A 14,170-nucleotide genomic window follows, 5' to 3' on the forward strand; every position below is an offset into this window, starting at 1 on the left:
TTTCAAGGAAATTCTTTTATTTTTTATAGATAAAACTTAACAGTACGGAAAAACCAATCAAATCATAGTTACAATACATTCTAAAGACTGAGAAGCAAAATTATACATATTATATAAAACTTTAAAAAACAATTACCGTGATTATCATGAATATTATTCACATGTAACATGTCACATTTAATGAATTTAACATCACTATAAAATTTCAATCAACTTTTACAACCCAATCCAGAGGCTGCTGCAGCTGGGGACATCTCCACTGCCTCTAGGGCTCTTAGATGGTGTGGGGGTGCAGCCAAAAAGAAAAAACAGTCCCCTGAAAACCCTCCATAGGGCTAAATGGATAACATAACTCCAAGGCCTGGGCTGTGAAGTTCCTGGCTCTAAAGTCCAGGCGGAAGCCAGCCGGCACGCCCCCCTGCGACAAGACTAGCTATGAGATTAGCTATGTACAACAGTGCTAACACGACACCCAGCACTGTGTTCAAACATGCAATCCATGGCAATCTGCCTGCTGGCATTTTTGCCCTTCCACAGGGGTAAGTGCCCCAGAATGGGTAAATCTGCTAGTGCGGACCTGAGCAGCATCTGGAAGCTGATTCGCTCCCCCCCTGCCCCCCCCCCCTGGATTGGTCCATTAAAAATTCATGTTGACTCATTAACTACAGTATAAAAATAAAACCCAGAACCTTGGAGAAAATGCATCTTCTAAGCCCAAATAAATAACAGATCTACTGAACAACGAACAATACCCCAACCTCATCCCCTCAATGTTCTATTAATTCTTCACGAATATACTTGTTTTGGCACAATGTTGTCACCTCTCATTTTTCTCTCAACAGCATCCCCCATACTCTGCACCTTAGCAAGGCATTCTCTGTCCCATCTCCTTCCAGCTCTTTGAGACGAAAAGATCCCTGCTTTTTACAACAGTCACAATGAAGCATCCCACGTAGTAGCCATTAATCTGACCCACTCCATCATTCCTTCCCATTGAAAGCAGGAAGGTCAGCGATCCTACATGGGAAAGGTGAAGATTATTTACAAAACTCATTATCATTGCGATCTGGCTTTGGCGAAAGAAAAAAAAAGCCCAAGGCATTACCTGAAACACATTTCGTTCCAAGTTCATATTTCCTGCCTATATAGCCAATCTAGGATACACAAAATTTATGGCTTTTTTCCAGGCAACTCACCTTTCGGCACAAAGGATCACATCAAGAACATACCGTTTGAGGCAGCAGTACAAAAATATGCTATGACTCCAGGGAAATCCTGGCACTTATAGCAATCTCAAAACAACTCTGACGTAATTTTGGAAATTGCTGCAAAACATATAGAGTCAAGTGCAATTTGGGTAAGGATTTCTTAAAGAAGCCAAGCATGACCACATCAAAATGATGGCCCGTTTATTCGTTGCCCTGAGTAACCATTACAAAGAAAAGCATTAGAGATTTATCACATGCCTTTGCAGCTCACTTTACCTGGCTCGTAGGTTTTCAGAGGTTTTTGTGTCAGGCTATTGATGATGTTGGTCACCACAATATTTGCATGAAGCCCAGCATGGTATGCCATCTTTGGTTCCCTGATATGAGCACAGTCACCAATGGCATAGATGTTGTCATATCCTTTCACCTGGAGGTATTCATTCACTTTCAAAGCACCATCACTTGCCAACTTGTCAGCTAAGAAGGAAAAGAAGGAATAAACTTATTGTCCAGTGAACTGACCACCAATATAGCAAATGCCGCAAACCTACCAGAACAGCACCTTTATTTGTAATAGCCTTCTGTGCTTATTTTGTGCAACAAATAATTAAACTACCTGAGACTTTGACATAAACCAAGTGGCAGTATGTGGGATGCATATAAAATGATCCTGTAAATGCCCGAGTGCTCTTATCAGGTGCTCTGTAAACTTTCAAACGGAGTTAACAAGAGTGATGGTGGACCACTCTTCTTAGCTCTTTATCTACAGAATATTTGTGATAAAAGTTCATGAACTCAAACAAAACACGTCAAGCATCATTGCAGTTTGAGGAAAAGAATCAAAAATATTTCACAATATTCTTGGGCTCATAATGAAGGACAACATGAATGAGTCTTTGATATCCATCATGAATCAATTGCTGATTCTGGGCACCTTCCCTTTGCCACTCAAAGACTCAGTTATCTGTCCACTAATTAAAATACCATCCCTTCAGATGGTGTGCTCAGTTTTTCTCCAGTCTCTCATCTGCCTTACTGGGCAAGGTGATCGAGAGGAATAGAGAGCCAACGCCAAGTACCGAATGGCTCTCTTGCAATAGACTCTGTTCACTCTGGTTTCAGGCAGGGTTATGGAATGAGGATGGCACTGGTGGCTTCAGCTGATGATAATCTGGAGGAGATAAAGGGGAGCTCTTTGGTGCTCCTTGATTTGTCTGCAGCCTTTGATAGAGTGGAACATTCCATCTTACTGGACATGGGTAGATCAATACAGATTGGCCTGTTAGAGGCAGAAGTAAGTATTGGGATGTGCTTTGGATTGGTTTATCAGTCTCTATGAACTGGACTCAAAGAGTTGCCATTAGAGACCAGTTAACACCAGTGTGGGCCATAGTTCTGAGGAATCCCACAGAGCACAGTCATGTCCCCCATGCTATTCAATCTCTTTGTAACAGCCCTTGAAAAAAATCATTTGTACTTTTGTAATTGGGTATCATCAATATGCTGACAACTCCTAGCTCTATATCAAAATCTCCTGCTGATATGGTAGAGATCTTGAGCAACTGCTGTGGTGAAATGGCTACAGGTGAACAAGATGGATGGAATCTCGACAAAATGGACGTAATGCTGCTTGAGAAGGCTGAGGTTATGAAGGACAGTATGCTTCCCAGTGTCAGTGAGGTTCAGTTGACCCTTCCTGACTAGGTTAAGAGCCTAAGGATTGTGTTGGATCCAACACTACTGCTGGAGAAGGACGTTGATAGAGCAGTGAAAAATGATTTCCTTCCATTTCAGTTAGCCCAGAAGATGCTCCCCTACCTTGACTCAGCTAATCTGGCCACACTGAAACCATACTATTGTAATACACTCTTCGTGTAATGCACTCTTGAAGTCAACTTGAAGACTCCAATTAGCAAAATGCTACTGCTCTCTTATTTTTGGAAACTATGGTCTGTCACAAAAAAATGTTAGTAGGGCTGTACCACAGAACTCAACATGCTGAACCTTCTTTGTTGTAGAATGCTCTGTCTGAGTCCTAGTGTCTACTTAGCACTGAAAATAAAAATACAATGCTTTTGTATCAAAGTACCATGTTCAATAATGCTCAAAATAATGGTTTTGACAAGGCAGCACATAAAAATGAATCATAATTCTCATATTTGTTTGGGACTATGTTCTAATGCGGAAGCATACAATTTTCTCAATCACTAGACCTTAACTGACTGTTCTAACATCTTTTTCTGAGACACAGTATAGTGGTGTATGGATGTTACACTCAGTTTGTAGTCACTCAATTGGCTGTCCTTCGTTATTGGGTTTAATTCAAGGAATGGAGTATTACATTATTTCATGGTCTTGGCTCCTCATATCTATCTCTTGAAAACCCTAAGGCATTACCATACATACAATACCATTTTTGTATTGTTTAACATATAATGTCTAATACTTTATGCTTTGTTTCAGATTTCTGTAATCCTAATCTTATTAAATTGCTTTTGAGATGTGACTTCTTATTGATTGGATTGAATTACACTGCATAATCCAATTTAAGTCTCTGTAAGAAAGGTGGACTATAAGAGTAAACAAATAAATTTCAGCTTTTCTATCCTTAGACATAACTGCCTAAGGATGGTCCTGAAAAAATAGTGGTCTAGCCACTCACTGTATGTACTGTTAATAACAGCAAAAGAAAGAACCAGCTTTTCCAGTGTTACAAACCCCTGGTCACAAAGAGGCTATTTAACTCTCACTCCGCCCCCAAGCAAGCAGTTTTGTAGAAGGTACAATGATAGTTTAAGATGTCCCAGTTTCATTTTAAAAAGAAAAATAAATATAAAAAAGCACACATAGTCTTTCCTCCTCTTTCACAGCAAAGCTTGGTTCACAAAAAAAATTACTGACAATGCATTTTAGGTGAACACACTCCAGGACAACTTCAGCACATCTGAAGGTGGGGCCAACCCTGTGATCTACATTTCTCTCTCAAAAGGCAATCATCCTTCATCAATTAATCTGCCTCTCTTTTAAAAAGAACACAGCCCAAATGATACACTCCACCAAGTAATATTCCAGATTCCAGTATGGGAGCTACAGGAAATGTGTTTGCTTCCCCAAGCTTAAAAAAAGGGTGGGAAAGTAACTTACAGAATGCTCCGCTGTATGCTGATGAATTTATCTTTATTCCAGTGCAGAGAATCACCATGTCAGTAGTAATCTCTGTGCCTTTGTCAGTCTGTACGGTCGTATTCTCCCTGAATTGGTTTAAAGTCAGCGTAGACAGATTGGAAACTCTTTCACCTGTTATAGTCAAACAAACAAAACAAAACCTCACATCTCATTAAACCTGAGATCATGATACTACTAGGTTCTGGTATTTTCAGACACTATTACAAAGGATACCCATTGTGTCTAATTGAAGATATGTTATTTTTAACACAACACAACTTTAACACAACACAACTGAATTCAGTGGACCTAGAAGGGTGTGAGTCTGTTTAGGATTGCACTGTAATTCTCTGATTTTCCTGTTTTATATCTGAACTTCAGTAATGAAGGGTGATCTTTACTAGTCATCCAAATAAAATGGAACATTTTGAAAATATTTTCGTGAGCATAAGTGGTTGAAATTTAGAATGAAGTTGAGTGGGGCTTCCTGAAACCAAAGGCAGGGCTAGACACAGTGCGCAGCTGTTGAGAAAATGTTCCGTCAGAATAAATACACTCTGCTCTCTTGCTGACCAACTGGAAATAAAGAGAAGAGCAGGATGTATTAAATTTGCCATTACAGCTAGCCTCTTCCATAGAAGGCACCTCCAAAGAGGACTTTTTTGTATTCGATCATTTGAAAAGATAGAAAAATTACACACACTGTATATGTTCTGTTCCCCAAGTAAATATTCTAGGTGCTCTGTACTCGGCCAGAACAGAGTGGGAGATTCGAGCGAAGGTGCAACAGTTCAAAAAAAGAGGTTTATTGCTTAGAAGAATTAAGACCCGAATTCTTCCCAGGGTCTGACTAAAATAACGTACTTGCTTGACTGGAACAGTTTGAAGCTTGAGACCTTGACTCTTTCTTGTCTTCTTCCAAGAAAGTGGGCTTGGAAAAAATAACCAGACCCTTGAAAACTGGTTCGTAGTGAGTGGTGTATCTATAGAATGGGTGTGACATGTGCATTCCACCTACTGCCTGTCAGTAATAGGGTAGCAGCATTCGGTTCCAACTGGAGTTTCTGAGTTCATAGAATCATAGACTTGGAAGAGACCACAAGGGCCATCAAGTCCAACCCCCTGCCATGCAGGAACACATAGTCAAAGCACTCCTGGCAGATGGCCATCAAGCCTCTGTTTAAAAATCTCCAAAGAAGATGACTCCGCCACTGTCCAAGACAGTGTATTCCACGGTTGAACAGCCCTTACTGTCAAGAAGTTCTTCCTAATGTTTAGGTGGATTCTCTTTTCCTATACCTTGAATCCATTACTCCTAGTCTCTGGAGCAGCAGAAAATAAGCTTGCTTCCTCTTTAACATGAAATCCCTTCAAATATTTAAACATGGCTATCATATCACCCCTTAACCCTCTCTTTTCCAGACTAAACACACCCAGCTCCCGAAGTGTTTCTTCATAGGGCATGAATTCCAGACCTTTTACCATTTTTGCCGCCCTCCTCTAGACCCGTTCTTGATTTGTGGTGCCAAGAACTGGACACAGTATTCCAGGTGAGGTCCGACCAATGCAGAATAGAGAAGTACTATTACGTCCCTCAATCTAGACACTATGCTTCTATTGATGCAGCCCAGAATTGCATTGGCTTTCTTGGCTGACTCATGTTCAACTTGTGGTCTACTGATACTCCCAGATCTGTTTCACATGTACTGTTGTCGAGCCAGGTGTCACCCATCCTGTATCTGTGCATTTCATTTTTTCTGCCTAAGTGTAGTATCTTACATTTACCTCTGTTGAAATTCATTTTGTTAATTTTGGTGCAGCGCTCTAATCTCTCCAGGTGATTTTGAATTCTGACCCTGTCCTCTGGGGTATTAGCTACTCCTCCTAATTTGGTATCATCTGCACATTTGATTAGCATGCCCTCTATTCCATCACCCAAGTCATTGATAAAAATATTGAACAGCACTGTGCCCAGGACAGAACCCTGTGGCACCCCACTAGACACTTCTCTCAAGGATGAACATGAGCCATTGGTGAGCACCCTTTGGGTTCAGTCAGTCAACCAATTACAAATCCATCTAACTGTACAGCTGGGTACCTACTCAACAAGATATGCACTCCTTTCTGGATGAGAATCTCCTTCACCTTCTGCCGGACACAGGGGAGAAGTTCTGGCTCCGCCAATGCAATTTTTGAATGAATGAGTGTGACCTGGAAACATGAATCCCAAACAAAACGTGTTCGGCTTGTGAAAAAGCATCACTTAAGACTTTCCAAATCGTATCTGTGAAGGGCCATCAAGTCACAACCAACTTATGTCTACCCCAGAAGGTTTTCAAGCCAAGAGATGTTCAGAGGTGATTTGGCATTGCCTACCCCTGTGTAGCGACCCTGGCCTTCCTTGGCAGTCTCCCATCCAAGTGCTGCCCAGGGTCAACACTGCTTAGCTTCTGAGGCCTGATAAGATCAGGCTAGCCTGGGCCACCCAGGTCATGGTCCTTTCATATTAGCAGCCCTTAATAAAAATAATCATGCATTTATTACAACACAGAGACCTCCATGTTTCAAGAGCTCACAAATCACAACTTTTCTGATGAATGTTGGCTTCACCAGTGCATTACATTGAGTCAAATGAAAGTGACTGAAGTGGAAAAAGAGCTGTTTCTCTGGAGATTATATCCAGTTGTCTCCAAGAAACCTTATAACTGATAAATCGAACGATAAAGAGTCTCATCTAGATATGTGAACAGGACAATTGGATCAAAATATGTTATGAAAGCAGGGCAAGTTCTATGTTCTCTCCGATTAATGCCAAAAAGGGGGAATTAGGCAATGCCGTGGCATCCATCATACATTTATACACAAACGAATAGAAGGAAACCATGAGCACTGATCCGATTCACTTTTTGTGGTTTACCAGTGGGAGGGAAGCAGAACAGAGGTCATAAGATCAAAAGGGTGTATCTGCTCTATGAACTGACTTTGTCCCTCCCTATATAACTATTGTTTGATGAGGGGAGTTAACAGAATCCCAAACATATTCCTTTGATTCTTTGGGGAAAGCTATGAGTTATACCAGTATAAAACAGACGCAACTCTGTAGTGTAGATACTCCTAAAAACACAATAACTTTAGTCCCTCATTGAGAAACAATTATAAATTTAAGAACAACAACGAAGAGGTGGATAGATTATCATGCAAGTTGAGCCTTGTACCTCTTTGGCGGGATACTCTGTCTTTATCTCTGCTGCCATCTCGACACCAGCTGAACCACCACCCACAACAACTAGGCGAGGAGATTTCTGAATCTTTCACAGTCAAAGGGAGAAACAAGATTAGAATCAAGGCACTGATCCATAGGACTTTCCTTTCTAAATTCCTAGACACTTCAGGGGGAAAATTTCAGTCTTCAACAGCCCAATGCTGACATTTCTCAAAATCTGAGGGGAACAACCTTTCCTACTAAAAGTGTCCCAAGATGGTAACCCACCCTTCCCTTTAATTGAAGACTGACATCTGAGGAGAGGAAATTCCCAAGGTGTTTGGACCAGCCAGTATATCTCCCGTACTGCATTTAATAATACATAGACTATCCTTCTGGAATGATAAAGATTCTCATCTAGTCATTTTACCTATGATTCGAGGGACTTCAAGGTCTAGATATATATTACATTTCTTCTCACGGTGATTCTGTGAGGTAACTTAGCCTCAGAGAGGGTAACTGGCCTAAAGTCACCCAGTGAAATTCAGGGCTCATTGTCCAACTGTGCTGGTTCTCTTCTGTAAGTACCACCAATATTTTAAATTTTAACTGGCTTTCGCTGCCTGCTGGGCGGCAGGAGTTGAGGGACATAAGAACATAAGAACTAGCCTGCTGGATCAGACCAGAGTCCATCTAGTCCAGCATTCTGCTACTCGCAGTGGCCCACCAGGTGCCTTTGGGAGCTCACCTGCAGGATGTAAAAGCAATGGCCTTCTGCTGCTGCTGCTCCTGAGCATCTGGTCTGCTAAGGCATTTGCAATCTGAGATCAAGGAGGATCAAGATTGGTAGCCATAGATTGACTTCTCCTCCATAAATCTGTCCAAGCCCTTTTTAAAAATATCCAGGTTAGTGGCCATCACCACCTCCTGTGGCAGCATATTCCAAACACCAATCACACGTTGTGTGAAGAAGTGTTTCCTTTTATTAGTCCTAATTCTTCCCCCCAGCATTTTCAATGAATGTCCCCTGGTTCTAGTATTGTGAGAAAGAGAGAAAAATTTCTCCCTGTCAACATTTTCTACACCATGCATAATTTTATAGACTTCAATCATATCCCCCCTCAGATGTCTCCTCTCCAAACTAAAGAGTCCCAAACGCTGCAGCCTCTCCTCATGAGGAAGGTGCTCCAATCCTTCAATCATCCTCGTTGCCCTTCTCTGCACTTTTTCTATCTCTTCGATATCCTTTTTGAGATGTGGCGACCAGAACTGAACACAGTACTCCAAGTGCGGTCGCACCACTGCTTTATATAAGGGCATGACAGTCCTTGCAGTTTTATTATCAACTCCTTTCCTAATTATCCCCAGCATAGAGTTTGCCTTTTTCACAGCTGCCATGCATTGAGTTGACATTCCCATGGAACTATCAACTAAGACGCCCAAACAAGAGTTTGGGACAAGAGTTTGAACACAATCATCACATTATTCACATTGCTCTTTCCAGTTGGTTGTGTTTATGTTCCATTATCTGCCTCAAGGTGTGCAACTGCCCCATTCCCATTTTACTGGCACCAGTAAAAAAAAGCCTGTCATAGATGAATGCATGGGAGTTATTTGACAAAAAGCCACCCTTTCAGTTCTTGTCTGAGGCAATGTAAACCCAGGAGTTCCGACCACATAATCCCCAAAATTATTGATGTATCTACGACCATATAATCATGATATAAGAGCAATTTACCTCCTTGACCATGTCCTCATAGGTCTGAATAGCTGACTGCCTGTCAACAATATGGTTAAATTTCCCAGGGAAAGGTCCATCACTCCCTGTGGCAAGGATAAGATGAGAAAAGGACAGTTCCTAAAGAGAATATTTGAAAAAACCTGTCAGAGGCTTGTAGTGCAGTCCCAAGAAGAGTGTACATCCTTCTCAGCCTACTCCTGCAGTTATTACAGCTTTCAACACTAAGGTACAATATCAATTACTATATGGAGCAGCAGTCTGGGTTCATAAGATAAATCAGACTATAAATTGGCCGCTAATACAATTTTTCACATCAAATCTGTGGGATCCCAAAATAAGTGGTTAGCACTGCCCACAGACTGAAGCTTGGCCAGCATTCCATTGAATCTAGAGCTTCGACACAAGCATTAGATCTGAAACTTAACATAATGTTATCTACAGGTAATAGCTTATTACACTGCATGAAACAAGATCATTTCCCCATGGTCTCAGGAGGTAACAGAGCAACTGACTATCATACAATGCCCAGAGAAAGCAATTTCTGCCCGAGGATGCCCCCTAGTCCATACAACTGTCAAGCTGTTGATTATGAAGAATGTTATTAATAGTACCATTTCCAGGCTAGGAGAATTTCCTCTACTCTCCACATGGGTACTCCTCTCTTCTTTACCATACCAAAATACTTGTTTAACTTTACAGTTCCAACACACAGGGGAGCAATTATGCCCACAAGACTAAATGCTCTACCATCCATGATTTCCAAGGGCCATATAATAAACAGACAGACAAATATTGCAGTTATAGTTTAGGTACTGAAGAATCTGTGAAAAATTCTTTGCTTGAATGTCCACAGTATAAGGAGCCTGCAGAGAAATGGATCAAACCACTTATGTGCCAGTGAAATAAGCTTTCCAATTCCAAAGCCTTTACTGGCATTATAAATAAGCTTTCCTTAATAGTTACTACATTATTGATGGATTTTAGCCCCGGAAATATTCCATTTCACAGCTACATTTCTTGTTCAGGCCACAAGTGTTTAGGCAGCCTGTGACAAGACATCTTCTCTGACACGATATAGCCTGCCCTCTCTGGCTTGAATTCTTCCTGTTATTCTAGTTGGGATTGACCAATACTACAAGACCTGAAGGTTAGAGGAGCAGAGATAGAAAGAAAGCGTAACACTGGTTAGGACTGTAGTTTCTCTCCCAAGCAAAGGGTGTTTCCATGTCACCGCCAACTCACTTCACCATCATGCAGCACAACATGCTGTTTTTCCAAATCAAAGCCAACCACTTTGGCTTGCCGGAAACTGTCTCCAAATGTTATTGAATAGGAGATGAACGTTTTTTGTGCAAATCCTGCAACATAAAATGTTTAACCCATTAATGGTACCTATTGGATAAGAATACAGGGACGTTCATGTCAAGAACTGAATACATATGTAAATTATAGTTGTACCACCAGCCCAACATTCAGGTTCACAAAATCGCACCTTAATTGCAAAGAATCAGTACTGCACATGGCTCATGTCCTGCCAGGCTCTCTAGGGTCTTGATTCATGATGAACTGGGCCCTTGAGAGGATGGCTGGAGCTTTACAGCCAAGAGACTTTATCTCTCATGGCTTTTGGCAATGCTAGTTGCACCCCAGTCCCAAAGCTGCTATTCACTCTCTACCCCTTCTCCTCCTTTCCTTCTGCTCCTCCACCATGCCTCCGCACCAAGCACGTGAAGTCATTGCCTAGCAACACTGTCATGGAAGGAGGAGGTTTTCCTTTGTCTTCTTGCGTGCACCTCTCTTCCCACCCCCTGCCCTCCCCATTCCTGCCACTTCAAGGCAGAGGAAGGAGCCAAAGGCATATCAGAGGAGGGTGAATAAGATAGTATGTACAGGTTCACTGGCAAGGAATTTTCTCCTCAACTTGCTGTCTGCATTTTGCTTTCTTCCGAGGCAGGTTCACACATGACTGAGAATGAGATGGAGAAAAACAGGTGGCAGAATGGACCACACAAGACTGCAAACAGGGAGATCACATTTTGGAACCCTCTTCTATGCAAAAGCTTCTGCAAATAGACACTGAATCCTCCTCCCTGCTTTTCTCGCTTTTTGACTTCTACTTATAAAATGTGAAAGTGTGTTGAAAGTTGGAACCCACCCCCTGCCGTCCACAGTGGTGTGGTCCCTTCTACAATATTTAATGCTTTGCCATCTGCTGGTACCTGGAGCCAACACCCCTTAGGAGCCAGATGTGGAAACTACTAACCTGTCTCAATTCCTAGTCTAGTCTTGGATTTATGCTGTCCACATGGAAAAAGAGAATAAATATGTGTCAGATGGCATTCACATAGATTGGTAAGGGCAAATGCCTTTCCATTAAGGAGGGGTAGCATGTCCTTTGACCGAAGAGAAAGAACAGTGGCTGAGAAGAATTCTAGAATAAAGTGGGACCTATGTGACACAGAAAGGGAGGTTTCCTTCCTCCAAAAAAGGGTCTTGGTTATATGCAAACATTTTAAGTAGTGAGGCCAATCTGGAACTGCTCTTACCATGTTCAAGCCAAAAATTCTACAAATCTTAAGGACAAACAGCTGTCATTGGCCATCCTCCATGATTTAGCTACAGAACTCCCCTCCTCAATTCTTGCAAATACTTCATACTTAAAAAAAATTTTTTTTAATTATTCAGACAGCACATGAAGAGATATATAAATATAAAACCTCCAAGCATGGCTGCTTAGAACACAGTCAAGGTTTCATTCAGAAACACACTCAAAATGCTTGCTCATAACTAGGTTGCTTGGCCCCTCAAGCCTCCAAAGCAAATTGGGCCAATGGAATTTGGTACCCCTCTCCCCCCAATCCCAGCTTGATATTCCAAGTCTCCCAAAGGCTAAAACAGTGACCAGATAGGATGAAGGAAGATCAGATGAAAAATTACCGCTGTCGACAGAGGCCCGGAGGGCAGCAACATTGTGGTGAAAAGCATCTCTCATGTCCAAGAGAATAAAAGGGACTCCCCATGATTTCAGTTGGTTGGCAGCTGCCACGCCACCAAAACCACCTCCAACTATCACCACGCGAACTGAATCATCCACTGAGAGCTTAGACCCCATCGCAAACGGCAAAGCTTCTTCAGCAAACCACAGCTAAGGAGAAGGAGGAAAATAATGAATGTTGTGACTCATCCTGCTGGAGAAATGGGAGATATTTGCTACTGAAGAAGGTTTTTATACCCCACTTTGTTCTACCTTTAAGGAACTAGTGTGGTGTATAGTAGTTAAGAGTGGCAGACTTTGATCTGGAGAGCTGGGTTTGATTGTCTGCTCTTTCATGGGAGCAGCAGGCTCTGAACTGGATTTGGTTCCTCACCTCCTCCCAGGCAGCCTGTTCTCAGAACTCTATCAGCCCCATCTCCTGCACAAGGAGAGAAAGGGAAGGAGTTTGTAAGCCATTTTGACAGGAGAAGAAGAGTTGGCTTTTTATGCCCCGCTTTTCTCTACCTTTTAAGGAGTCTCAAAGCAGCTGACAAACTCTTTCTTCCGCATCACCCCTACCAAACACTTTGTGAAGCAGATGGGGCTAAGAGAGTTTGGAGAGAACTAGAGTGACTAGCCCAAGGTCACCCAGCTGGCCACACGGAGAGGAGTAGGGAATCGAACCCATACCCGATTCCCCATCCCCAGATCCAAAGCTGACATAGGACACTGGCCCGAAGTTTGCAGATTTCCCAGACCTAAGGGCATATAAAAAGAATCGAAAGTCAAAATGTTCAGCTCACCAGCAGTTAAGGACGTTCTGTTCTCCCGGCTTGCTGGCTGCTGCACAGAGAGAAAACGCCAAGTTCTTTTGCAACGTTGCGGTAAGTAAGTGGGTGCAGGTTGGAGCCTGTTTATTTCCACACCATCATCCCCCTGACTCAGCCTTAATGGTCCTCGGCCGCCACTACGGACACAGCAGAAAAGTTTCCAAGAGATTTTACGCCCCGGAAGAGATTGGAAAAAAGACCATCAGAAAAGTGCAAAGGGCCCGCTTGGCCTCTGCTCCGCGCTGCCACCTAGCGACGCGTCGGGAAAACAGCAGGCGGCAGGGCGTGGGAACTGCCTAAGGAGACGCTGAGTGATTCCACACAGCATGTTTATAACGAATTATACTGGATTGTAAATGAAGATTTGCAATGAGTCCAATTCGTTATGAACATGCTTATAAACATATAACAAATTGCACTCATTGTAAATGAACATTTGCAATGAGTGCAGTTGTTATAAACATACTGTGCGGAATCACTGTGAGATTTACCCCTGAAGATGTGCGCTATTAGTTGGCTCTAATTTCTGTTGGGATTTATTGCCACATTTTAATTGGATTTACTCCTGAATACAAGTGAAAAGGAGTCTTGCGGCACCTTAAAAGGCTTAGCGGAATGACAAGGACATAAGCTGCTGTGGCTCGAAGCCCATTCACTTCTTTGCCTAACAGCCTCAAATTTGCTCATGTTTCCTGAGAAAAGTCAGCCGGAATATCGTTTTAGTTCTAGCATTTTGGCATCTCACTTGTTTTAATTGTTCTTCAATCTATGGCCCTGCATAGTCTCCGGGTGCGAAAAGAGGAGACAAAATTATTTTGCAGAAATCTGCTTTAAGATCAGCAAAGTAATGAAGCAACTTTGGCAGTGTGGTGGAGCGGTTACTGTTTTGCTTTGGTTCTGGATCCAAGCCTGACCACAGCCACACTCAGACTGATGCTAGTTACTCTGGGGCCTCTATCTTTATACTGTTGGCTCCACCACCACCACCACCCCCACCACCCCAAGCTCCACTTCCCGTCTGGTGGAGCTTAGGGGGCAGAGCCAACAGTA

The 14,170-nt window shown here is 42.4% G+C and overlaps 1 protein-coding gene across 1 annotated transcript; it reads right to left on the reverse strand.

Annotated features, from left to right (window-relative positions):
- AIFM2 (apoptosis inducing factor mitochondria associated 2) lies at positions 1-13,318 on the reverse strand. Its single transcript, XM_048505286.1, has 9 exons — positions 13,094-13,318; positions 12,254-12,461; positions 10,559-10,674; positions 9,314-9,433; positions 7,589-7,681; positions 6,476-6,584; positions 4,353-4,505; positions 1,485-1,685; positions 1-1,017 (listed from the first exon to the last, which is right to left on the reverse strand). Exons 2-9 carry the CDS (start codon positions 12,426-12,428, stop codon positions 863-865), a joined length of 1,122 nt encoding a protein of 373 aa, XP_048361243.1. The 5' UTR covers positions 12,429-12,461; positions 13,094-13,318; the 3' UTR covers positions 1-862.
- Positions 13,319-14,170: the final 852 nt, after the last annotated feature.

Source organism: Sphaerodactylus townsendi, linkage group LG08 (genome assembly GCF_021028975.2).
Source record: "Sphaerodactylus townsendi isolate TG3544 linkage group LG08, MPM_Stown_v2.3, whole genome shotgun sequence".
Taxonomy (NCBI): domain Eukaryota; kingdom Metazoa; phylum Chordata; class Lepidosauria; order Squamata; family Sphaerodactylidae; genus Sphaerodactylus; species Sphaerodactylus townsendi.

Excerpts from the sequence above, each read along its gene's own strand:
- AIFM2 (XM_048505286.1), bottom strand. The coding sequence starts at position 12,428 with ATGGGGTCTAAGCTCTCAGTGGATGATTCAGTTCGCGTGGTGATAGTT. Across the intron at positions 7,682-9,313 it reads ATGAGGACATGGTCAAGGAG|ATTCAGAAATCTCCTCGCCT; the intron begins GTAAATTGCTCT and ends TGACTGTGAAAG. Across the intron at positions 1,686-4,352 it reads AGCATACAGCGGAGCATTCT|CTGACAAGTTGGCAAGTGAT; the intron begins GTAAGTTACTTT and ends TTTCCTTCTTAG.